The following is a 26463-nucleotide window of genomic DNA, read 5'->3' as shown; positions in this document are numbered from 1 at the left end:
ATTCCTCGTGAAGCTGGTTGAGAGAATGCCAAGAGTGTGCAAAGCTGCCATCAAGGCAAAGGGAGTTTATATATATATATATATATATATTTGTATTATTTAACATTTATTTAACTAGACAAGTCAGTTAAGAACAAATTATTATTTACAATGACGGCTTACCCCCGCCAAACCCGGTACTTTGAATAATCTAAAATATATTTATTTGTTTGTTTAACAATTTTTGGGTTACTACATGATTCCATATGTGTTATTTTATAGTTTTGATGTCTTCGCTAATATTCTACAATGTAGAAAATAGTAAAAATAAGAAAAACCCTTGGATGAGTAGGTGTGACCAAACTTTTGACTGGTACTGTAGATATATAATTTATAAGTCCAAAAATGGGTGTACTGTAGCAACTACAGATTGCCCCTTTAAGTCTATCCAAAGTGTGTGAGTTTGAGCATGTGTCAATTAGGCCTATGGATTTAAAAAAAATAATCAGCATGAATTAGATTGAGCAATAAAAGCCTCCCTTTTATTTCACAGGCTGGGACCCGCACTATGCAGCTGTTGCAAGAGCTCATTTTTCACTGGCTGTCCACTGGTTTCAAAAACAATGATTGATAGGCAGTCTAAACTTCTTGAATTGAACCATTATTGTGTTCAAATACACATTTAGATTTGTGAACATCCATCCACAACAACCACAATCCGTAAGGCGCAAATAGCTAAATGAGAGAGTAGAAGTGTGATTCACATCAATGCGCAATGTAGATATCAATAATAAGCGATATCCGTATCGACGGAGATACTGCTGTCATCCTTACCTCCAAGCTTTATTCAAATTGGATTATTTTTGGATGCAGCAGTCGCACTATTGGAATACATAGCTTGGACTGTAGCCTACAAAAGCGTATTCCTGCTCTTTTTCCTCGATCCATCAAACTCATTTGGCGTGTCATCATATTTGTCTCTGATTTATGGTCAGACTCGCTCACGTTGAACAAATTTAAAATAGCGAATGTTTTCAATGCTGATCTGAATGTCATTGAGAAAACAGAGACGTGTCAAACATTTTGTTTTCGCAAACATCCTTTCTGAATTTAAAAATAACCCTCGAAATAATAATTTCGTTTTTCAAAAGTATCTGTTATCTGATTACAATATTGTAGCTGGTAATGTAACAGATTACAGTTACAGTTTTTGTAATCCTTTACATGTAACGGATTACTCCCCAACCCTGCTGAGAACCATAAAGATGCTGGAGTTCAACGATTTAATCGTAAAACTATTATTCCTATCCACAAAATCCAATAACTCAAAACCTCCTTCTGCCCTAGTTGCAGAGAGAACTTCATTTTTATGGTGGTGATGTTTGTTTTTCCACACAAACCAAACAATCCAAATCACTAAATGGTTGAGGGCAGAAGGGAGTTGATGTCGTCAACTGTTCGACGTGGCGACTTGACGTAGCGTTACGTGTAGCGCCAGAGGAAGGAAGGAGGGAGGGACTGGGCTTCAGGGATTTTATCTGCATACTGTGTCCGGTTCTACCGGGGGATGCTAACGGAATAACGACCACAGTCATGCGTTCATCAACTTACGAAAAATAAACATTGCAACGGTGTCATTCCGTTCATAATAGTAATATTTGATGAAATACCGTGTGGAATAAGCAGCTATATTTGACATTTTGGGAGATTTGACTACTGCACCTACACAGCAGGTAACGTTAGCTAGCTAACTGTGATCATAATTTTCAGCAGCACCACCAGTTTATCCAACTGGCTAGGGACGCAAGGTTGGAGCTAGCTAGCTATGTGTTGTATTGCTGGGACTAACAATCTAACTAGATACAATACGAATGATGATAACGAATAGCTAGCTATGGCTGCTATAATCTGTTGTTTGTTGTGAGAGCAGGTTATCGTTGCTTTCAGCACTGTGGACAGATCAGCCAGCTGGCTAAGGAATATGGACACTGCGTATTTACATATCACAGCTGGCTAAGGAATATGGACACTGCATATTTACATATCACAGCTGGTTAAGGAATATGGACACTGCATATTTACATATCACAGCTGGCTAAGGAATATGGACACTGCATATTTACATATCACAGCTGGCTAAGGAATATGGACACTGCATATTTACATATCACAGCTGGCTAAGGAATATGGACACTGCATATTAACATATCACAGCTGGCTAAGGAATATGGACACTGCATATTTACATATCACAGCTGGCTAAGGAATATGGACACTGCATATTTACATATCACAGCTGGCTAAGGAATATGGACACTGCATATTTACATATCACAGCTGGCTAAGGAATATGGACACTGCATATTTACATATCACAGCTGGCTAGGTTGGATATTATCCTGAATTAGGCAGATTTGATTCATATTACATTGAAACCATTCCTATCATTAATGTGAAAAGCTCAGTGTGTGATGATCGTGCTCTCTCTCTTCATCACCACTCCATCTCTCCATCTCCCATCTCTTTGTCTCTCTCCCAATGCTCTCTCTCCTGCAGACGACCACCATGGCAGACAGTTTTATGGGCAAGGCGGCTACCATGGAGATTCCTATCAACAGCAATGGAGAGACCCTGGCTGAGGATGACAGTTTGGAGCAGGTGGGTCATATGGTCTGTGTCACATGGGAATACGGTGCCATTTGGGATACAGTAACTATGTACAGTATTTATATGTATACTGTGTGTGGTGACCTCTCATTACATCAACTATTTGTTTGTGTATTTTATTGTACTGTATTATGTCTCACTTCTGTGCAGGCTGCAAAGATTCAGTGGACCTTAGATGAGAAGGTAGGGATATGCAGTAGAAGGGATGAGAGAGAGTGTGTCACGTCGTGGTTGGAGAACTGTAGATTTAGATGTAGTGTACGTGTTAACATGGACGACTTTCAGACTAACCACAATAAACCTTCATCAATAGGTTTTCTCCTAATTGTTTTTCACCTAATCTACTGAACCATTTTCATGTGTGTGAGTGTCTGTGTACAACAAAGATTAGGCCTATATGGAAGGTCATCGTCAGATTGACAATATACTCTACAGGAGTGTTACGCATTAGTCAGTCCCTCCAGGATTCACATTTGTTTTTTGGCGCAGCAAAATCAAGTGTTTTTGGCCGCAAATATCATAAATCTCTGCAAAATCAGTGAGGGACTGATTAGAGTTAGGTTATATCTATTCCATTGATGTGTTGTGGCTTCATCTTAGGACCTGCAGCAGGTGATGGTGTCTGGTCCCAACCTGAATGAGACCAGTATCGTGTCTGGAGGCTACGGAGGACCTGCAGGGGGCATCATACCCACCTCCTCCATCAAAGGTACACACAGCTCTACTGCTCTCACTAGCTCCATTAAAGGTACAGACAGCTCTCTCTCGCTCCGTACTGCTCTCATTGCTTTGCATTACTGGAATGTCCACTTAATTATGTCCACTTAGGCCTTATTAAATCAATGAATAGCCTAGTCCCTTAAGCAATGTCTGTGCTGCTTGCTTGGTTTGTTAGCATTAAGAATGGTGAAGACTACATTTTCAACTGCCCCAATGTGGTTTGTCCTGATGGAATTCAATTCATTTTTTTTGTTTATTTTAGGAGTTTGCCTGCATGCTGTTCTGCATCAGTGACTCTATTTTGACCTAACCTTCTTTCTGATCTTTCATGAGTCTATGAGTAGCAAACAGTCTCTCTACTGTATTGGCTATTTTGATTTTAAGATCTACTTCCTACTCTCTCTTACTGACTATCTTAACCAACCCTGTCCTCCAGGCCCCGCTATCCACTTCAACCCTCAGTATGTGGACAGGAGACGTCCCCCTGCCCTTAACTGTGCCCTTGTCCCTGGAGCCGAACCTCAGCCCACAGGTGGCTTTACACTGAGCTCAATTATTTTTTTGTGAAGTCACACAAAGTATCTGCGCATGTGTACGGGTTCGTTTCATGCTGTTCACAGCGTGGAGGCCAGGGCACCAAGACAGCGGAGAAGTTGAGCCTCGAGCTTCAACACTCTTAGTTGTTGTGGTAATTGACCCTCTGTGCTGTTTACTCTCTGCATCTACGTCATATTGCTGAGTCTGCCTGTTTACACTTTCAAGGGTGTTTTCATGAGTTACTCTTTCATTCTGTGGGAGAATGAGCCTTGCCTGTAGCCTGGGTTGCTGTTTAACCCCAGACACTGTTGAAGTCCCTCACTTCAAGAACACTGTGTACCTGTTGTCTACAGATGTCATGGGAAAGAAGGGCATGCTGCTGTACTGTCTAATGCATACTGAATGCATGTCGGTGGATGTTAACTAAAAAACTGGATATGTTTACTAACCTGATTGACTTCATTGCAGAGCTGTTTGATTTACTGTGTTATGTTTGCGTGAATGTTTCTAATGACGACGACTGCATCCCAAATGGATAGGGCACTACTTTTGACCAGAGCCCTATGGCTCCCCCATAGGGAATAGGGTGCCATTTTGGATGCATCCTATGTATGCAAATGTCACATGAAGTGGTTAACGAATGAAATATTGAGGTTCATTAAATCATGACATGTACATAATTTCATACTTTACTACTACTTATGTTCTCAACATGTTCATATTTCATATTTTTATCCATCTGCTTTTTATTCTGTTGTTTTTTTGACTTGGAAAACACCTTCACCAACCTTCATCTATTCTCTCCATCTCATATATCACATCTCCTCCCCCCCATGTCCATTCCAGACCTGCGAATGAAGTCCAGGGCACAGGGTGTAGGTCTGGTCCCCAGCCAGTCAGCAGCCAGCAGGATAGCCAACCAGAACCAGACCGACCAGCCATTCACAGGTACCAGAGGAGTAGGGTTGCAAAATTCCAGGTTCACCAAAATTCCCAGGTTTTCTGGAAATCCTGGTTGGAAGATTTCCAGAGTTGGAAGGTAATTCCAGAATTACTATAAGCACTACATTTTGAATTCTGCAACCAGGGTTTCTGGAAAACGTGGGCATTTTACCTGGGAATGCTACTGGAACTTTCCAGCCCTACACTGGACCCATACAGCACCACCCACCTTGTTCACTCATTCATTTCATTCACTCTCAACCGATCACTTAATCACTGTCATACTATTTGTCTCGAAGACATACTTGGTACATGAAATGAATATTTCAGGTCTTTGCTTTGAGGAGTAGTGATGAGGAGAGTGCCCAAGGAAACACTGATCTGCCTTCATGTGTATCGCAGCGCTACTGACTGAAGCTGGTTTTGTGACGGCGTTCATAGTAAATGAGATGAAAGGTCCATCTTATTTACTATAGACTTTATCAACTAGGTCTCAGCATCTAACCACTTTAAGGAATCCTCTGAGAGTGAGAAGGTTATTTTTTATCCTTTGTGTCAGGGTCGGGGATGCACCACAGTAACAGCAACCAGAACATGTCAGTGGAGGAGGCTAACCGTGGTGTGGCTGTGGAGAAACTAGACAGCGTTAAGAAGTGGGGCATCAACACCTACAAGGTACAGAACAGAACCTTTCTCCTGGGGAAAATGTGTTGAAGCCATCCTTCATTGAATCCTCACTGTGTTCTATGGGTGTGATTGCGACAGTACTGGTATGATCAATTGTCTTCATACAAGACTGGGAATAATTTCCTCCTTGGAAAGCAAATAACTCTTCTATTCAGTTCTATTCTGATCACATCTCTCCATGTCGTCTTTATCCCAGTGTGCCAAACAGATGTTCTCATCTCCTGTTCTCTCCTTTATCCTAATCACATCTCTTCCTCTCCATCTTTACACCAGTGTACCAAGCAGATGTTCTCTGAGCGGTTCGGCCGTGGTTCTCGGACGGTGGACCTGGAGCTGGAGGCCCAGATAGACGTGCTCAGGGACACCAAGAGAAAGTACGAGTCTGTCCTGAGACTGACCAGCGCCCTGACCAGCCACTTCTACAACCTGGTCCAGACCCAGCAGGCCCTGGGGGACACCTTCGCGGACCTCAGCCAGAAATCACCTGAACTACGGGTAAGAAAGACCTTTAACTCCTGACCCCTGACCTTAACCCCTTAACCTGACCTTAAAATCAGCTGCAGATGGCACACTGTGTGAAATTGGCCTCCAGAAATGTAGCCTGAAAATCCAGGCTGTAATCTTTGGTTGGAAACAAAGCCTGTCAGTTTCACTTTGGAATCCAGGCAACCTTACTGACTGTTCCTCTATACGAGATATTTATTGAGGATGTAAACGCAAGTGTTTGTGTCCACAGGATGAGTTTGGCTACAACGCGGAGACCCAGAAGTTGTTGTGTAGGAATGGGGAGGCTCTTCTTGGAGCCATCAACTTTTTTGTGTCCAGCATCAATACACTGGTTAACAAGACAATGGAGGACACACTGATGACCATCAAACTGTACGAGGCTGCAAGGTAACAACGAAGATGGGGAAAGTTAAAAAGATGCGGGGCGGCCTCCCGAGTGGCGCCGTGGTCTAAAGCACTGCATCGCAGTCCTAGCTGTGCCACTAGAGAATCTGAGTTCGAGTCCAGGCTCTGTCGCAACCGCCCGTGACCGGGAGACCCATGGGGCGGTGCACGTTTGGCCCAGCGTCGCCCGGGTTAGGGGAGGGTTTGGCCGGCAGGGATATCCTTGTCCCATCGCACGCTAGCGACTCCTGTGGCAGGCCGACACAGTCAAGTGGGCATTGTGTCAAGAAGCAGTGCGGCTTGGTTGGGTTGTGCTTCGGAGGACGCACGGCTCTCGTCCTTCGCCTCTCCCGAGTCCGTACAGGAGTTGCAGCGATGAGACAAGACTGTCACTACCAATTGGATACCATGAAATTGGGGAGAAAAAAGGGTAAAACATAATAACAAAATAAAGGTGCGGTGCCTGGAGATTCTCTAGTAGTTTCCTCCTTATAACAGTTTCAAATGATCATACTGACAAATTATGAGGTTTACAGTCTTTCTTTTACAGAGATCTGTGCTCCTTTACACCATGAAAATGTGGCCCTATATCTAGGATTGCCAGAGACATTATATAGAGTGTGTTTGACATGACATCATAGTTCTGTGTGTCAGGCTGGAGTGTAATGTGTACCATGCATACCTGGAGGAGTTGAACCTGGGTTTGAGGGTTATATACGTTGTTACAGGGTGTTATGTGGGTGTTTTATAGGATTGGGTGGTATACCGTATAGGTATTTTTTCTAAAAGCCACAGGGTGGTTTTTTAATAGACAAAACTATTTATTTTAAGAAATGTGAATATTTCTAGCTATTTTTTTAAGTTAATACCTGCAGTCAACTTGTGCAATACGTTAGGAGATAAAGCAGATTGTGTTCTTCATTTCACCTGTCAAATTATTTTACATTATGAAGCTTACTGCAGTTCCCCAGAACAGTTAAGCCAGTCACGTGTCTATTTATAAATAGCACAACGGGAGACAGCAGGAGCTGGTGAGTTGATAGCGTTCTTTATCTATCGGAGAGTCTCTGTTGTGCGGTGCACATGAGGTGATGAGGTTACACTTGTATGCAATTCACTATTAATTGTTTGCCATCAGTCATCGTATAACGGCTTTCTGCCGTGTTTGAGAAGTCAAAGAGCTCTGGATGGGTTGTCTTTACAGCTCCGGTTGATCACTGTGCTTCCTACTAGCTTTTTTCCCCTCTGTTCTACTCCCCTCTGCTCCATGTACACATGCTGCTCTTCCTTCAGAAAATCACAACTTTAGTCATTTGCACAATTTCTCTCGTTCACCTTTACTTGTAAATGTCCACACTCACTGAAAATGACATTCGGTAGCAACTAGCTATACTTGTATAACTTTATGAGCGGGATTTGCCTCTGCAATTAGTTTGCTTTTGCTCATTAGCATTTAGCTAACAGCATCTGTGTGATTTTTGTTTTTTAGTTTGTTTTGTTGTGTTTTTAGTTCCCCTCCTGTGTACTATGCTGGTAATACCATAAACCCTGGATGGCAGACGAACTAACGGTATGACTGGATACCGCCCAAGCCTATTTCTTTACGCTGCCTCTCCCCTCTCTCTCCCAGGCTGGAGTTTGATGCGTACAGGGCCGACCTGGAGGAGTTGAGTCTGGGTCCTCGTGATGCTGCCACCATGGTGCGTATTGAGGCGTCCCAGCAGCAGTACCAGGTGCAGAGAGACAAGTACGAACGGCTGCGCTCAGACGTCACCATCAAACTCAAGTTCCTGGAAGAGAACAAGGTAGGTTAGTTAGTTAGTTATGGGTGAGTTAGTTAGTTAGTTATTTGCTTAGTTAGTTTACAATAATGCTACATCACACTCTCTCTCTTTTTCTGTTTGTGTAGGTAAAGGTGATGCACAAGCAGCTGCTGCTCTTCCATAATGCTATCTCAGCCTACTTCGCTGGGAACCAGCAGCAGTTGGAACAGACACTGAGACAGTTCAACGTCAAGTTAAAGCCCCCAGGGTCAGACAAGCCCTCCTGGCTGGAGGAGAGCTAGAGTGATCAGCTCCCAGTCTCCTGGGCTTGTATGTATCGAGCATCTCAGAGTACTAGTACTGATCTCGGATCAGTTTTGCCTTTTAGATAATTATGAATCAGATTATATGGATAGGCAGGACTTGATCCTAGATCAGCACTCCTACTCTGAGATGCTTGATACATTTGGCCCCAGGTCTCAGTCAGGTCTCTGGTATATTAGGGACACAGATGGAGAGACACACTGGGGTTGGAAGACACAAGAGGAATGGATGGATGAGTAGACGGATGAACATATATATGAAACCTACACAAACTGTATATACAAACCAGAGATGGGACAAGTAGAGACTAGTGATGATCATACTAAGGGGAAAAGAACGCAGTTCTTACATTTAGTTTTGCCAATACATTGCTCATTTGTTTATAGAATGTCCATTTTATGTTGATTTGTTGTGTTAATAATTATTCTCAACAGAGCGTCATTATGTTGTTGCTATGTAGCGTAACTTTTAATTTATCATACTTTGAGAAGTTATTCTAAGATTATAGTTTACACATAAATGTAATCATTATTTTCAAATTGTTTTCGCTCTTTTGTAAAGCATTATGTAAAGCATTCCAGAGGTCATAATTTGAAAGGTCAGTAAACTGTTTACATATGTAGAGGATATTAAGAATAGGCTATGTATCTGGACCAGTTACATTGTTTGTACCTGGTGACGATTAGAGGTATATTTATTAATGAGCAAAGGCAGAAAGAAGCCTACAGTCTGTGGTATACTATTGATGACAGAAGTTATGGGATAAAGGGGCAATCTTGGATTTGTAAAAACAAAAAGCAGTCAACAATCAATGGCTATATATCATGAATTTAAAAGTCAAAAAATTAATTTGTACCAATCCCAGATTGCCCCTTTGTCTACCAATAATTTTGAGGACAGGAAATACAACTTTTGCATTTACAATAATCTCCCTCTGATTAATCCTGTATATCATTTAATTACACATGTATTGTCTTTAACATATCCAATATCTCAATAATCAAATAGAGTTAACATTTGTTCATAAAAATACCTTGACTTGGGCCTCCCGAGTGGCACTGCATCGCAGTGCTTGAGGTGTCACTTACAGACCCGGGTTCGTTCCCAGGCTGTGTCACAACCGGCCGTAACCAGGAGACCCATAGGGCGGCGCGCAATTGTCCTAGCGTCGTCCGGGTTAGGGGAGGGTTTGGCCGGAACGGATGTATGTCTCATCTCGCACTAGCGACTCCTGTGGCGGGGCAGGCGCAGTGCACGCTGACACGGTTGCCAGGTGCACAGTGTTTCCTCCTACACATTGGTGCAGCTGGGTTCCGGGTTAATTGGGCATTGGGTCAAAAAGCAGTGCGGCTTGGTTGGGTTGTGTTTCGGCGGACGCACGGCCCTCGACCTTCGCCTCTCCCGAGTCCGTTGGGGAGTTGCAGCGATGAGACAAGATCGCAATTGGATGTCACGAAACTGATTCCATTTAAATGTAAATGTTCTCTTTTGGTTTTTCTTTTGTTTTCTCTCACATTTCCACATCAATGTTGTGTCTTGTTCTAAAACAGATATGGACCTGGTGTACAGTATATTAAATGGTGGTGTACAGTATATGGTTTGGTATTTCCATAGAGAAGGTTTCCCCACAGAAGCTGTACAGTAATAACAATCCGTCCACCTGCTGTCCACTGAATATGTTGTTGTAGGCATCATCTGTATAAGTACTGTACCATATTGTGTTCATACATTACATGGCAATACAATCCAAAACATGGCTGAAAAATGATTGGTACTTCCATCTGTGATTGTCTTCTTTACTGTTAATCAGGCAACGGTCCAGGCGTGTGTCCCGAGTGGCACCTTATTGCCTAAGAAACACACTATGTTTAAGTAGTGCACTATATAGGGAATAGGCGCCCTATTCCCTACATAGAGCATTACTTTTGACCAGAGCCCTATGGGCCATGTTCAAAAGTAGTGCACTAATGGAATAGTGTGCAATTTGGGATGTGCGCCATGTTTAATCACATAATATTGCTATTTAATCATGTCGTACATGTCAACACCATGATCAGTGATGTGATGAATTCCACTGTCTTTATGTTGACATGTTTCACCTAAAAGTCTAGGGTGCCTGAAATGTAATATCCCAAAAGGTGGTGGTCAGGCCCTGAACCCCTGAATGTGTTCAGTTAATGATACTGAAAATGTTGTATAAAAACTCAGTATTAACACAAACTAGAAAAGGACATTTCATATAAAAGAAAATGTGTGCTTGCTAGTCTTGAAGTATTATGTCTGGGAAATAGTAGCAGTAATGGTAGTGACTGCAGTAATAATGGTAGTACTAGGGTTGTCATAAGCTACGAGTTAGTTAAAGATGGTTGTTTTGGGGTGGTTTGTACGTGTGGCGATATTATAGTGGCTTATAGTGGGCACTGTAGAGCATAATGTCGCTGTCTGATGAAAGCCTCTCCAAAACAGAAACCTTTCAGGAAGTTGAAAAATAGCCATGTTTTCCCATTAACGAACATACAGTTATTAAACTTCAGAGGCTATTTTTAATAAATTTTCTTAGTCCTAGAGGCATGAAATGTTCTGAGTACATTGAGGGGAGTTACAGCTTTCAAAAAAATTGGCAAAAATGGAGATGAGGTTTACATCAGACAGCGACGATAGAGTAATATGGCACCATAATCTATCAAATGTGTTTGTTTGAACATTCTGAAAGTTCTGTGGTGGTTGTTCTGCCATTGAAATGAATGAGGATACAACAAGCTTTATAGTTTATACAATAGCCTATGAATGGTATCAAAAAGATGTGTTGAAGCAATCTAAGTTGAGTCTGACTGCACATGTCAATGTTGGCTTGGTGTTTGTAGCATAAACGGTTCAAGAGCAGCGCGGATCCAACATCGAAGGTTGAATGGCTGTATGAGCATTTGTGGTCGTGGTTATGGGTCTGTTAGCAGAAATACAAAGCTTTGTTAGTGTGTTTGAAGCTTTTGGAGGTAGAAAAAAATGCTATGCTATTATGCTAGGTGGATACAGTGAAGCAGCTCAGGTGGAATGTATGGACAAAACAAATGTTTCTATTTGCATTACCAGTTTCACAGCTCCGGGCAAGAACACATTCTAGGCCAGGTATGGAGATCGCTTCAGTCAGGTTTCTCAACTCCACAATGTACAAATACAATGGATTTGAGTGGTGATGAGTGTGGGAGGACTGCACTTCCGACTCATCGAGTTGCTTTCCTTGTACGTATGTTTCTCCTGTGTAAATGCAAGCTTTAATTTAGTTGCTGAAATCTGTCGTCTTTGATAAATGTAGCATTTTACGTGACCTCTGCCAAGGGAACCATTATTTGTTAACAGAGAAGGAGCAGCCTGTCATTGCACACCATATTTTTTTGTTTAGGCAGGGGACGCATAAAATGCCAAAACGATGGATTCCAAATATAACAATCAGGACAAGCACAGGTACACAGTAAGCCTTAAAGAATGGATATTTATATAATGATGAAGTGGTAGTGCATGCTTAAAGTTGTAACTCACCTGGACTAGAGGGGAAATAACTATGTGAGAATGCTGTTCATAGACTACAGCTCAGTGTTCAACACCGTAGTCCCCTCCAAACGTATCACCAAGCTCGGGACGCTGTGACTGAACACCTCCCTCTGCAGCTGGATCCTGGATTTCCTGACTGGTTGTCGCCAGGTGGTGAGGGAAGGCAACAACACCTCTGCCACGCTGACCCTCAACACGGGGTCCCCTCATAGATCTGTGCTTAGTCCACTTCTGTACTCCCTGTTCACCTACGACTGCGTGGACACGCACGACTCCTACCACATCGTCAAGTTTGCTGACCAACAGCGATGACACAACCTACAGGGAGGTCAGAGACTTAGAAGTGTGGTTACAGGACAAGAACCTCTCCCTCAACGTCAGTAAGACCAAGGAGCTGATCATGGACTATAGGAGAAAGAGAGGAGAGCAAGCCCCCATACACATTGACAGGGCTGTAGTGGAGCGGTTTGAGTGCTTTCGTTCCTTGGCGTCCACATCACTACGGACTTAACATGGTCCACACACACTCGTTCAGCCCCTCTTCCCCCCTCAGGAGGCTTAAAAGATTTGGCGTGGGCCCTCGGATACTCCGAAAGTTCTACAGCTGCACCATCGAGAGCATCTTGACTGGCTGCATCACCCTCTGAATGGCGCACATACACAATCCATGTCTCAATTGTTTCAAGAAATATTGAGACAAAAATATTCTTTAACCTGTCTCCTCCCCTTCATCTACACTGAATGAAGTGCATTTAACATGTGACATCAGTAAGGTATCATAGCTTTCACCTGGATTCAACTCGTCAGTTTATGTCATGGAAAGAGCAGGTGTTCCTAATGTTATGCACACTCAGTAGCTTGATTATTGTGTATTTTATTCCTGTTGTGTTACTATTTCTATTATATATATATATATTTACACCTGCATTATTGGGAAGGGATCTTAAGCAAGCATTTCAAAGTCTACAGCTTTGCATTTAGCACATGTAACAAATACAATTTGATTTGATTTGAACTTACTACTCCATTGGAAAACAGTGGATTACGTGGCACAGTACTAGTCTGACAGACATCACATAAATTGCTACTTTTATCAAAAACTACCGATTTCAGAACCCAAAGAAAAAAATGCATTTACACAGGACAAACATGGGTACACGGAAAGTATTAACCAATTACATTTTTTACATGTATCAGCTGACAGTGACACGATGAAGTCGGAGGTGCACTCGCCCACACTGGTTTCCATTCAACTCCCATTGCAGCCTATGACCAGTTTTACACTGTTTACATCTCACTGGATTATATCAGTGGTATAATTCAGTTGGTATAATTCAGTAAGAACACTAGGCCTACTGTAAACTGACACATTTGGGTGGCCAGACACAGTGCAGATTTTACAGTACTGCTGTCAAAATGGAACATGGCACTGGCAGTAAGGGGGTTAACAGGGCATCTGGCTCAGTCATTAATGTATATATACACTAGATGACTAAGAGTGGGCACTGTGTTGAAGCCACCGTACCTCGATGGCTTCTGGCACTCCGATATTTTCGAAGGTATAGAAATGCATTTATTAATGTTTACATTAGTTTTTGCCACACACACAGACACCTTAATGCATGCTTTTAATTTATATTATATTAGCTAAACATATATATATTTTTCTTTCAAATGCAAGAGAAGTGCCACAATGTATTATTGCAGTTTAGGCACAATTTAGATTCTGGCCACTAGATGGCAGCAGTGTATGTGCAACGTTTTAGACTGATCCAATGAACATCAGCATTACTGTTCAAAATGATGTATCAAGTCTGCCCAAATGTGCCTAATTGATTTAAGTACATAACTGTGCACTCTCCTCAAACAATAGCATGGTATTCTTTAACTGTCATAGCTACTGTAAATTGGAGTTAGATTAACAATAATTTAAGTTTATGCCCATATGTCTATGTCCTGGGAAATGTTCTTGTTACTTACAACTTCATGTTAATCATATTAGCACATGTTAGCTCAACCGTCCCGTGTGTGTTATTTTTATTTTTACCTTTAAAAATAGGCAAGTCAGTTAATAACAAATTCTTATTTTCAATCTAGTAACCTTCAATAATGTATTTTCAGCTGTTTGAAGCTGTTGTACAAAACCAAATGTAAAATATTTAATAGTTTTACTTAATAATGGGAATCATAGAAATGGCACACGGAGAACAGATTTACCGCTTCTTAGACAATGAGAATGACAGACCTATAACACACATTTCTACGTGAATTTGGTGGGGTCGCCCAAAAAGTGACATAGTGCAGCTTTTATTGAAAAACTGTATAATTTCGATCATTCCTATGGAGGACTGCTCCTACTTGGGAGTGCCAATATGGCTGACCGGTGGCTGCAAAGCCTCTCAATGGCCAAAATGTTGTACCAGGAATTCAGGGTTTATATACATCTTTAGGCAGATAAAGTTGCGACATACTTTTACGTCTCCTCTGACACCTCGGTCGTCACTAGTTAACACAGCCACAAGGTCATAATTATGTCTAAACCCCGCCCATTTCTACAATTGATCTTCTTCAAATCTGATTTTAAACCTTAATCCTAACCTGAACTACACTGCTAACCTTATGCCTAACCCTAACCTTAAATAAAGAGCAAAAAGCATACTATATATGTTTTGGAAATGTTGACGATGTGGCTGTGAAACCTGACGATGTGGCTGTGAAACCTGACTTTGTGGCTGAGTTATCTAGTGGAAACCTGACAGCACTGGTAGCAGACCAGTGGTCGTAGTCAACTCAATTCACACGTCCGATGTTGAAGTTTGAAGAGGAAGGCGGCGGTATAACTCATGGATTCAATTGAATTGTAGTTTTTGGTGTTTCAAAATTGTTTTCACTCTTGGTGGAACGTTGCATATCGAGCAGGTAAGGTAGGCTACAGAATCCTCTTCCCTTACGTTGAATGTTATAACACATTAGTAGCTTAAAGAGAAAACCTGATCAAAATAGGTAGCTTACTGTATTCAGTTTTTCTGGTGGATGTATTGTTTTGATTTGTAAATTCATACACGTATTTTCTCATTAGGCTGCTTTCAATGTCTTTCGAATTATGCATTTGTTGATATGTTGTCTCATTTGAGCACTTCAGCAACAATTGTCATGAGGCTTGTTCGGTGCTGGGCAATAGAGTAAGTTCTGCTGCATGCCTACCATTCTCTGTTAAAAGTTCACCGGTACCATTATTTCTTTACAGGAGGGATCAATCAAAGAAAAGGATTATATCACCCTCTTCAATAACTGATTTTCAATACTAATCAAAGAACATTTCCGTGACACCTTGCAGGTACAAAATGGAGGTAATGATGAAGCAATAATGATGAGACCATGATCTGTTCCTGATCCTTGGTCCATCTAATTCTTTTCCACTAAAGATGGAATCAGCAGTCACTCTACCACCTCCTCTTCCACCACCACCTCCTCCTCCTCCTCCACCACCACCACCACCACCTCCCCTCGCCCCCCCACCTCCTCCTCCTCCACCACCACCTCCCCTCGCCCCCCCACCTTCTCCTCCTCCTCCACCACCTCCCCTCGCCCCCCCACCTCCTCCTCCACCACCACCACCTCCCCTCGCCCCCCACCTCCTCCTCCTCCACCACCACCTCCCCTCGCCCCCACCTCCTCCCCCTGGTCCCCCGCCTCCCCCTGGCCCCCGCCTCCCCCTGGCCCCCTGGCATGGACTTTGGGCTATCTAGAGGCCTCCAGCGCAGCGGCTCCAAGATGCGTAACTTCAACTGGGATGCGATCCCCAAACACGTGGTGGTGGGCAAACACAACATCTGGACGGAAGAGAAGACCCTGGGAGAGTATGAGCTGGACACTCAGAGGATTGAGGAGCTGTTCAGTCACAGCCGACATCAGGGACAGGGACAGGTACAGAAGGCTCTGAACAGACAGAGTCTCAGAGGCAAGCCAACCAACGGTCAGGGCACAGAAGTGGTGAGTTGACCTAACCTACTGTACTAGGAAGCACTTCTCTAGTTTTATACTGACAGATGGAGTTGAAAAGGTTAAGTCAAGAGGTACCACCACATCAGCTATTTTGCTCCTCGATCAGATACAGTATATAAGTCCTCTTCAAGGAATACCTAGGATAGGATAAGTAATCCTTCTCACCCCCCCCCCCTTAAATGATTTAGATGCACTATTGTAAAGTGGCTGTTCCACTGGATGTCAGAAGGTGAATTCACCAATTTGTAAGTCGCTCTGGATAAGAGCGTCTGCTAAATGACTTAAATGTAATGTTAAATGCAAGGCATACATATCCTATCTGGTCCCAGTCAAGGCCTCTTCAATGTCATGCAAAATTCTGTCATTCTTTTCTTGCTCATGATTTCTCACCTGAGAGTTTGTTTTGAGCAGCTATACTTTCTGGGGTTAGACGAGAGACCGAAACAGTGTATTGAAAATGAATATTTGTTCTGTTTATGACCAGAGATATTGGATATGTTGACATGTGTTCTTTAGACCCTAATTGATTTTCTTAGGGAGTGTGTGGAGTGTAGTTGTGGTGTACATCATATCATCACAGGGCGATGTGTTGTTTTCCTACAGCCTTTCTGTTGTAACAGGCTCGGTCATGTCGTCATAGTGGCCAGGGTTAGGGTTACGGTTAAGGTGGCTCGGTGGAGGTTGGGAAATACATCAATTCCAGCAGCCCATGACTCTTGTTTATCTCCATGATGATACTGTTTTCTGGTCTGGGCCCTGGTCAAAGTAGTGCACTCTTAAGGGAGTAGGGTGCCATTTGGGAAGCAGTCTCTCTATTGGTGCGGCTCCATCATGATTCTATGTGCGCCTCACTGGGATCAAACTCAAGTACATCAGGAAGCAACGATGTATTAGTGGAAATGTTGTGTTCAAAACAAACCAATCAGAATGAGCAAAACTTGGAGACGATTCCACCCTAATCTTTTTTTATAGGATTCATTATCATGCTGTGATTGGAAGGCTGTGTTTCCTTTCTGTCCAGATACAGTGCCTTGCGAAAGTATTCGGCCCCCTTGAACTTTGCGACTTTTTGCCACATTTCAGGCTTCAAACATTAAGATATAAAACTGTATTTTTTTGTGAAGAATCAACAACAAGTGGGACACAATCATGAAGTGGAACGACATTTATTGGATATTTCAAACTTTTTTAACAAATCAAAAACGGAAAAATTGGGCGTGCAAAATTATTCAGCCCCCTCAAGTTAATACTTTGTAGCGTTACCTTTTGCTGCGATTACAGCTGTAAGTCGCTTGGGGTATGTCTCTATCAGTTTTGCACATCGAGAGACTGAAATTTTTTCCCATTCCTCCTTGTAAAACAGCTCGAGCTCAGTGAGGTTGGATGGAGAGCATTTGTGAACAGCAGTTTTCAGTTCTTTCCACAGATTCTCGATTGGATTCAGGTCTGGACTTTGACTTGGCCATTCTAACACCTGGATATGTTTATTTTGAACCATTCCATTGTAAATTTTGCTTTATGTTTTGGATCATTGTCTTGTTGGAAGACAAATCTCCATCCCAGTCTCAGGTCTTTTGCAGACTCCATCAGGTTTTCTTCCAGAATGGTCCTGTATTTGGCTCCATCCATCTTCCCATCAATTTTAACCATCTTCCCTGTCCATGCTGAAGAAAAGCAGGCCCAAACCATGATGCCGCCACCACCATGTTTGACAGTGGGTATGGTGTGTTCAGGGTGATGGGCTGTGTTGCTTTTACGCCAAACATAACGTTTTGCATTGTTGCCAAAAAGTTCAATTTTGGTTTCATCTGAACAGAGCACCTTCTTCCACATGTTTGGTGTGTCTCCCAGGTGGCTTGGCAAACTTTAAACAACACTTTTTATGGATATCTTTAAGAAATGGCTTTCTTCTTGCCACTCTTCCATAAAGGCCAGATTTGTGCAATATACGACTGATTGTTGTCCTATGGACAGAGTCTCCCACCTCAGCTGTAGATCTCTGCAGTTCATCCAGAGTGATCATGGGCCTCTTGTCTGCATCTCTGATCAGTCTTCTCCTTGTATGAGCTGAAAGTTTAGAGGGACGGCCAGGTCTTGATAGATTTGCAGTGATCTGATACTCCTTCCATTTCAATATTATCGCTTGCACAGTGCTCCTTGGGATGTTTAAAGCTTGGGAAATCTTTTTGTATCCAAATCCGGCTTTAAACTTCTTCACAACAGTATCTCGGACCTGCCTGGTGTGTTCCTTGTTCTTCATGATGCTCTCTGTGCTTTTAACGGACCTCTGAGACTATCACAGTGCAGGTGCATTTATACGGAGACTTGATTACACAGATGTGGATTGTATTTATCATCATTAGTCATTTAGGTCAACATTGGATCATTCAGAGATCCTCACTGAACTTCTGGAGAGAGTTTGCTGCACTGAAAGTAAAGGTGCTGAATAATGTTGCACGCCCAATTTTTCAGTTTTTGATTTGTTAAAAAAGTTTGAAATATCCAATAAATGTCGTTCCACTTCATAATTGTGTCCCACTTGTTGTTGATTCTTCACAAAAAAATACAGATTTTTATCTTTATGTTTGAAGCCTGAAATGTGGCAAAAGGTCGCAAAGTTCAAGGGGGCCGAATACTTTCCCAAGGCACTGTACCTATGAAGTCTATAACATCATTTGAATGCCAACTGCCAGAGTGCTTGATTTAACTATACTCTCAGAGAATAGATTGATAATAAATATTTGCCCTCTACAAGTAGCATTAGTTCACCAGCAGAGGCTATCTAATCGGATTTATAGATAAGCACTAGTTCCCCATACAAAACTACTGTGAATAAGCAACACAATTGGACTAAATTAATGACCATCATTTTACTATGTATCCATTTCCCTTTTTCATGTGTGATATTGTGGGACTTATTGGAACTATGACATGTTCCTCTTAATGCTCCTCTGCTTAACAAACATAGGATGTTTATGCAGTGAGGTTTCATTTAGGAATGCGTTTATGTATAAACTGAAGGGTGGAGTCAATATAGCCTAACTATTCTTCATCAGTTTACCCAGGGAGAGTAAATTAAGCACTAATATTTGCTAATTGTTGCCATACAGTTGATACTTTTATGTATTGGCTAATGCTACCTCTATAACAAAGAACTGGGCTGTGGGTTCAGTTAAGATACAGTACTTCCCTTTCTGTAGGTGTCGGTTGGGATTTTACAGAACTGTTGTGAATCATTGTCCTGGTTTACAATGCTATTGTCATATTGACAAAGCTATTTCTGATCCTCTACTTGTTGTTTGCTAGTGAAACCACCCTGCTATCACATTTAGGCTACCTTGGCAGTACAATAAAGGTCAAATGTGGAGCTATTGAAACTGGCCTTTAGTCTCTTACCTGTCCTTGTTTCTAACTCAGTATAGAGGAGCAAGACTTAGGAATGTCAGTATGTTGACAGCTGTTGCAATGGCTTATCATGGGCTCTCAAAAACAAGTCAATCAAACCAGTAAAACCTTAACCGTCAGAATCAGTTGTTTTTGGGGGAATGAGGATGTATTTGTGATAAAGAAGAAGACTGTGTTTAAGGAAAACGCTAAGCACCTGATAAACTCAACGCCTGTTATTGACCTACTGATATCTTCACGTGTGTGTCTGTGTGAATGTGTGTGTTCTGGAATGACCGGCTGAAGTTGGTGCGTTTGTGTGTTCTATTTTTATTGACTAACTCATGTCTTCATGGCTATGTGTCCCACCACCACCAGGTATCTATACTGAACTCCAAGAGAAGCATGAACGTTGGGATCTTCCTGAAACAGTTCAAGAGGTGTGTCATAGAGAGGCAAAGATATACTGAATTCCAAATGGCACCCAATTCTCTAATTGTGCACTACTTTTGACCAGAGTCTGATCTAAAGTAGTGCACTATATAGGGAATAGGGTGCCATTTGAGACGTAATATAAACTGGAAGTGTGCTAAAGGTGTGGGGCTGTGGGTTTGTCAGAGCCACGTGTTTCAGGATAAAGATCACACAGTGGTTGAGTCACAAATTGCACTGTCTTGCTATAGTGCACTCCTTTTGACCACATAGGGCTCTGGTCAAAAGTAGTCCATTATATAGGAAATAGGGTGTAATTTGGGACAGCAAGGCTTGGTAGTCCTGAGGCTAGGCTGCTTGACATTCCCAGCTCTGTGTTTCTGAGGTACAGCAGCCTGTCCCAACAGGTCGACTCGACATGATAACTACTGCAGGAACAGTGCAAACAGGTCATTCCACAGATTAACTATTGAAACATGGCATTAATGTGTTTCTAAATGGTTTTCTCTGTAGGCCCACAGTATTACTGTGTTATATATTACACAATTACTACATGCCATGGGCTACAGTGTCTAACTTTCTGAAGATTCTCGCAGTACAGAAAACTCAAAAAGCAATAAGTATAAAGCAGTAAGACATAGAAGTATTATTATCCAAATGTTTTGTCATTACATTTATTTTTCATGTCCATGTATGGATGCACTTTTCTATTTTCTGTTAAATGTATTTTTGTGTCAAAGTTTTTGTCCTTGTGCTTCTGAGGAAGGAAGACATTGTTCCAGTTCAGCTGTAGTAGGTGTATACACTATGTGTAGCAGGTAAGGGCTTGTCTATGGTTGGTTAGGTGGAAAAATGCCGTAAGAGGGTGTTCAACCAATGAGGTAAGAAGGAGCCTTGCTTACCAGGCTTAAAGAAACATGGCAACGAGGAAATGAGCAACACCTTTAGAGACCCAACCCTAGAACATGAGTAATTCAGGAAAATAACCACATTGTGGAGTTGGAGATTAATGAATCACAGCTATTCTCCTTGACTAGTCCCCTAGGAGATTGAAAGAATATTGAATGAATCAGTCGATGAGGTTTCCAAAGTCACGTTGGTTTTAATACAGTAACTGATCAGTGTCTGTGTCTCTCCCCAGGCCAGTGGGAGACATGATCAACGACATCAGTTCAGGAAACGGCCTGAAATTTGGGACAGGTAAACTGAAGGAGCTGTGTAAGCTTCTGCCAGAGAAAGAAGAGGTACAGTACTTCACACAGCCTTTCCCAGTAGACAAGCATAGATCAGGCCGCTGTCTCTTTGGCACCCGTGTTCTGCATAGGGCAAACTCCAGTTCGACCACCATTGGGTGAGCTGAGGCTTGCCGCCAGCTTGCCGCCATTGTTGATGCTAACTATCACAGTGAACTGATCACATTTAGCTTGAGAGACAGTTATAACAGTGTTCTCCCAAGTTACCACCCTTACCGTAATGCTGTGTCTTCCTAAGATTGTTCCCTGTTGTGTGTGTGCAGGTGAAGCAGCTAGTTGGGTTCAAAGGGGACCAGTCAGCTCTTCCTGAAGCAGACCTGTTTATGATGCTACTTATCAAGGTTCCCAGGTGAGTGAGTGTGTGTGTGTTGAACCATCTACAAACGTCTAATTCACAGTTTTGTACATTTTTGTGTTTTCTGTGTCTTGAATGCCAGTTGTGTTCTAGAATGTGAATCATTATTCGTGCCCTTTCTTTTAGTTATGAGGAGCGCCTCAACAGTTTGGTTCTCAAAGAAGAGTTTTTCCCATTCATGGATGAAATGAAACGATCCATCGCCACCATGATCACAGCTGGAAAAGGTGACCTGAATGTGACCTGCATGTGATCGGGATCTTAATAAGGTAAATATGTATCTGTACTAAGCTCAACTGTCTCATTTGTCTGTCTGTCTGTCACTCCAGAGCTGTTAGAGTGTGACGACCTACACTCTGTGATCCGCCTGGTGCTGAAGACTGGAAACTACATGAACGCTGTGAGTGGGGGAAAAAATGATATCATAGATGACATTATATACTGTATACCTTTATCTATGGTGTAAACTAAGTTGTTGGCATCCGACGCTTTGAGTAAGCCCAAGAAAAATAAGAACTCATTCTACAAGTTTTGAATAATCCTCAGGTTAATTTGTCAGCCTGTCTGACTGTCTCTCACTTGTCCTCTGTGTGTCCATAGGGTGGCTATGCTGGCAGTGCCATTGGCTTCAGGATGGCATCGCTACTGAAACTAGTGGACACAAGGGCCAACAAACCAGGCATGAACCTCATGCACTATGTAGTCATGGTAATTAGAACCCTTATTTAAAGCTCATCCTTTATCTAGAATCTTGTTTGTCTCCGATGCAGTAGTTGTTCATGTGTATCTCGATTGTAGCAAGCTCAGAAGGTTGATGTGGCCATGCTGAAATTCCCAGACAAACTCACACACATCGCCGATGCTGCAAGGTACAGATATACAATGTCTTACGCACTTCAACAAAATGTGTAATATTGCTGTTTGCCCCACAATAAGGCATTCTATTGTAGTGATTGTGCTTTTCATTATTGAGTGATTGATATTGGTGTTCTGCCCCCCTGTAGGATCCATAAAGAGGACATAGAGAGTGAATTTCAGAGAGAGGTGAAGAAAGTAAAGGAGGCGAAGGAGGAGGTGCAGAAACAGGAGGAGCTACGGGCTCAGATGGAGAACTTTCTCAAGGTGAGGTAGCCTGCCTGTGTATTCTCTATGCCTTTCAGATCTTGTATCGCTACCTTCCCCTATACTGTATATCTATGTCATGTTTCCAGGGCCACAGGTTTTGCCTGACCACTTAACCTGAACAGGAAAAACTCTGGGCCCTTTTTATAGCCTTAATAATCTCTGGTGGTGAATCTACATCTCTAAGGCCAGTGATGAGGTTGTTGATGTTTGTGGTCCCCTGTAGTTTCAGAAATGTAGTCCGAGACCCTAATGGCACCCTTTACCTTTTTACGTATAGTGCACTACTTTTGACAAGGGCCCATGGGGGTTTATTCAAAACTACTGCACTATATGGAGAATAGGGTGCCATTTGGGACACAACCTTAGTTATTTCTGTTCTGTGTGTGGTCCCCTGTAGGAAGCAGAGTGTTGCCTGGCTGAGACTGAGCTCTCTCTGCAGTCGCTGGGTTCAGTCAGTGACTCAGTGGCTGAGTACTTCTGTGAAGACCCCAGCAAGTTCAGACTGGAGGAATGCTGCTCCATCTTCAGCTCTTTCTGTGCAAAGTTCCTGAGGGCGATCCAGGTAAAAAACGGTTTAGAAAGTAGTCTACATGCTCCTTTTACATACTATTATTTATGCTCTCTGTATTACGGACTTTTATCTTGGCCCCCTTGGGAGCCTAGCTTTCCATGTCACTCTTTTCTGTGTGAGGACTTTTTGCTGGCTTTTGTCTTCATTGAGTTACTCTTTTCTCTTTAGCCTTCCCTGCTTTTTTGGTGGACTCCAGTGTTCACTGTCTCTGGCGTGTGTTATTGTGTTATTGTATCTGTGTGTAGGAGAACCGTGATCGTGAGGTGGCGGAGGTGAAGAGGAGAACCAGAGACAGACTGCTGAGTGATGCTGCTAAACGCCGTTCCACCGCCACCTGCTCCATACGGGACAAGGATATGGAGGGTGTGGCCCTGGAGTCCGTACTACAGAAGTTAGACATACTTTAATGAACATCACTCTTTTGAACTTGTCTTTTGGAAATATAATCTGTTATCTAGCGATTTTCCTTTTGTATTGTATTTTTGTGTTTTTCATTTTTTTCTGTGAAAGTGTTTTGTGACATTCATGTTTACTTTGAATAAAGTTTCATTTGATTTGATTTAGGTTCCTGACCAGTCATGGGTCCCAAAGGAGAAAAGGCAAGGGCACACCTTCCTGCACCAGTAGCAGCCTATCAAAGGTCCCCATTCAAGTAAACCTCGTCTCGGCAGAACAAGGAAACCAAGGTTCTGTTAAGGCCACAGAGGTGTGGAAGGAGAATGAGCGGAACTCTGCCAGAGACCTGACTGGGACCTCTCAGAGCGACCAGAAGGACCAGTCCCACAGCAAAAATAACTGGAAAGAGAACATGGTTCCAAATCCAGAGGAGACACAGCAAAACCCTAAGAAACCAGAGCAGAACCACAGAGGTTCTAGTTCTGGTTCTACACAGCCAACCAGGAGAACCGGTAGCAGCAGCTCCTCCTCTTGCTCCTCCACAGGTAGACCCATCTCAGTGATGATGAAGGACAAGGAGGAAGAGGAAGAGGGAAATGAGGAAGAAGCCCAGATGTTGCGTGAAGTGTCCAAGAAGGTTCTGAGGTATCAGAACAGCCGTGGTAGTCTTTCGTCTGGGGAGTACGGCCTGGAGCAGCAGAAGTCTCCTAATGCCACCAATAATACTAACACCTCCACAAGATCACCCAACGCTACGACCACTAATGCTACATCCTCCACCATCACCTCCACCTCCCCTCACCAGAGGACCTTCCAAGAGGATAGACAGCGGCTGCTGGGAGATGCATGTAGAGGCAGCGAGAGTCTGGCTAGATACCTCCTCAACCCTCACCTCTCCCCCAAGGGAATACTCACCCGCAGACACACCTTCACCCTCCTCCCTAAAGCCCCTCCTACTGAGGAAGAGGAAGAGGATGATCTGTTCATTTTTCCTGCTACTCCTACTCTGGGGGTCATAGGGAGGATGAAGTCAGTAGACACTGGTCTGATGTCCCCGAAACACAAAGCCTCTGGAGGACCTAACCTCACCAAACTCCCTGGCCACTCTGAGAAGTCTTGTGTCCAAGACCTGGTGTCTAAGAGTCCCTTGTCAAAACACAACGTCATGACAACAAGTCTCAACATCCCCAGGGACTCTGAAAACAGAGGCTTGGTGGTACCCACCACCCCTCGCCACTGTGAGACATCTGGTGTCCAGCAGGACACGGTATCCAACAGCTTGTCAGCAGCAGAGAGACCTACACATGTAGAGCTAAGAGAGCTGAATCAAGACAAGAGCTCCTCTATAGTCAAGACAAAACCTCCCCCCTTACACCTAGAATTCAACCACAACCAAGATGAGGAGATAAAGGAGTTTTCTCCCACCCCTCTCCAGACTCTCGTCTCCCAGAAACCCAAGCAGGCTGACCCTCCTCAGAGTCCCAAACACAATATGGATAACCCTTCTAAGAGCCCGAAGCCCAAACCTTCAGAGACCAATGGATTCATGTCTTTCTTTAAACGCCTGAGAGAGAAGAGCAGGCCAATGTGAGGAATCTGGTGTCCAAGACCAGGTGTCCAAGAGTGTTATCAGAGAGACCTACACACATAGAGCTGAACCAGGAGAAATGGACAAAGGAGTCTGTCCTGGACAAGCCCTGAGCCCAAACCAGATGGCTATGGATTAATGTCTTTCTTTGAACAACTGGGAAAGAAGAGCAAGCCTTGCTAACAACAAGGATATAGACTCTAGAGGTGCTCTAGACTCGTGATTCATCTATTTATTCCGATTCAGACTACTCAGACAGATGTTACATTGCCCTATGGTCTATTGAATATATTTATATCCATCCATTGATTTTATAAAGGCTTAATTCAAGGGAACTGTTGAAGTGGATTTTTAGTGGTAAATAATGATCTGTTGAGACTTGGAGAATGTGTCCAAAAGACAAATGTAACTTTATTCCACTAGGTGGCAGAGTGAGACAGCAACGCCACATGTAGTGTGCTGTAGGCCACCAACAAATCACTGTTTATTCATTCTACCACCTCATATTCCCCCACAGAAGAGCATGACACTTACTGTAATATGTTTACCAATGTCTTTAATAATAGTGATATATTTACATCAGTATTCTTCTGACTGAATAAACCCACTGTTGAATAGAATGGACCCCATGTGATCTTTACCTTGGAAAATACTGGAACTATCTTTGCCATATCCAGTACTATTAAATTATATTTGCAGGAAGATATACTTACAGAGCTGTAGAAATTACATTCAATTACAGGCGAGGGCCTGTAAAGAGAAATACACAGTATTAAGATCAAATAATTTCATGGACAAACCTGTTAAATAATAAAAGTGTTTTGCATTACATTTATCACGTCATTTCAAATTTGTATTAAAGTGCTCCTCTTCTTAAAGTGCTCCTCTTCTTAAAGTGCTCCTCTTATTAAAGTGCTCCTCTTCTTAAAGTGCTCCTCTTCTTAAAGTGCTCCTCTTATTAAAGTGCTCCTCTTATTAAAGTGCTCCTCTTCTTAAAGTGCTCCTCTTATTAAAGTGCTCCTCTTCTTAAAGTGCTCCACTTCTTAAAGTGCTCCTCTTCTTAAAGTGCTCCACTTCTTAAAGTGCTCCTCTTCTTTTACTAATTTCATATGTATGTATTGTGTTCTATTCTACTGTATTGTAGTTAATGCCACTCCGACATTGCTCGTCCTAATATTTATATATTTCTTAATTCCATTATTTTACTTTTAGATGTGTGTATTGTTGCGAATTGTTAGATATTACTGCACTGTTGGAGCTAGGAACACAAGCATTTTGCTACACCCGCAATAACT

The 26463-nt window shown here is 42.6% G+C and overlaps 2 protein-coding genes across 8 annotated transcripts; both read left to right on the top strand.

Annotated features, from left to right (window-relative positions):
- Positions 1-1511: 1511 nt before the first annotated feature.
- LOC135552845 (arfaptin-2-like) lies at positions 1512-10278 on the top strand. 4 transcript variants are annotated; one of them, XM_064984748.1, is made up of 11 exons: positions 1512-1712; positions 2536-2637; positions 2797-2829; positions 3247-3355; positions 3803-3898; positions 4750-4851; positions 5405-5520; positions 5806-6027; positions 6269-6426; positions 8054-8228; positions 8333-10278. In XM_064984748.1, the coding sequence occupies exons 2-11, from the start codon at positions 2545-2547 to the stop codon at positions 8486-8488; spliced, it is 1260 nt and encodes a 419-aa protein (XP_064840820.1). In that variant the 5' UTR covers positions 1512-1712; positions 2536-2544; the 3' UTR covers positions 8489-10278. The 4 variants fall into 4 exon arrangements, with proteins under 4 accessions (XP_064840820.1, XP_064840817.1, XP_064840818.1 ...); XM_064984745.1 differs by lacking the exon at positions 3803-3898; XM_064984746.1 differs by lacking the exons at positions 2797-2829; positions 3803-3898.
- Positions 10279-14615: 4337 nt separating this feature from the next.
- LOC135552844 (inverted formin-2-like) lies at positions 14616-25999 on the top strand. Of its 4 annotated transcripts, none has more exons than XM_064984743.1 (13): positions 14616-14978; positions 15397-16052; positions 19827-19888; positions 21022-21124; positions 21397-21482; positions 21615-21715; positions 21818-21888; positions 22089-22196; positions 22287-22357; positions 22493-22610; positions 23011-23175; positions 23430-23575; positions 23749-25999. In XM_064984743.1, the coding sequence occupies exons 2-13, from the start codon at positions 15789-15791 to the stop codon at positions 25169-25171; spliced, it is 2718 nt and encodes a 905-aa protein (XP_064840815.1). In that variant the 5' UTR covers positions 14616-14978; positions 15397-15788; the 3' UTR covers positions 25172-25999. The 4 variants fall into 4 exon arrangements, with proteins under 4 accessions (XP_064840815.1, XP_064840812.1, XP_064840816.1 ...); XM_064984740.1 differs by having other exon boundaries at positions 15307-16052; XM_064984744.1 differs by having other exon boundaries at positions 14616-14983.
- The last annotated feature ends 464 nt before the right edge of the window (positions 26000-26463 follow it).

Source organism: Oncorhynchus masou, chromosome 13 (genome assembly GCF_036934945.1).
Source record: "Oncorhynchus masou masou isolate Uvic2021 chromosome 13, UVic_Omas_1.1, whole genome shotgun sequence".
Classification (NCBI taxonomy): domain Eukaryota; kingdom Metazoa; phylum Chordata; class Actinopteri; order Salmoniformes; family Salmonidae; genus Oncorhynchus; species Oncorhynchus masou.
This window is presented reverse-complemented; position numbering and strand designations above follow the sequence as displayed.

What these genes read in the sequence shown, in the direction of transcription:
- LOC135552845 (XM_064984748.1), top strand. Translation starts at nt 2,545, where the DNA reads ATGGCAGACAGTTTTATGGGCAAGGCGGCTACCATGGAGATTCCTATC. An exon ending in AGTGGACCTTAGATGAGAAG is followed by an intron (nt 2,830 to 3,246) that starts GTAGGGATATGC and finishes GCTTCATCTTAG; the next exon opens with GACCTGCAGCAGGTGATGGT. An exon ending in AGAAATCACCTGAACTACGG is followed by an intron (nt 6,028 to 6,268) that starts GTAAGAAAGACC and finishes TTGTGTCCACAG; the next exon opens with GATGAGTTTGGCTACAACGC.
- LOC135552844 (XM_064984743.1), top strand. Translation starts at nt 15,789, where the DNA reads ATGGACTTTGGGCTATCTAGAGGCCTCCAGCGCAGCGGCTCCAAGATG. An exon ending in TTCCTGAAACAGTTCAAGAG is followed by an intron (nt 19,889 to 21,021) that starts GTGTGTCATAGA and finishes GTCTCTCCCCAG; the next exon opens with GCCAGTGGGAGACATGATCA. An exon ending in CTGGAGTCCGTACTACAGAA is followed by an intron (nt 23,576 to 23,748) that starts GTTAGACATACT and finishes GATTTGATTTAG; the next exon opens with GTTCCTGACCAGTCATGGGT.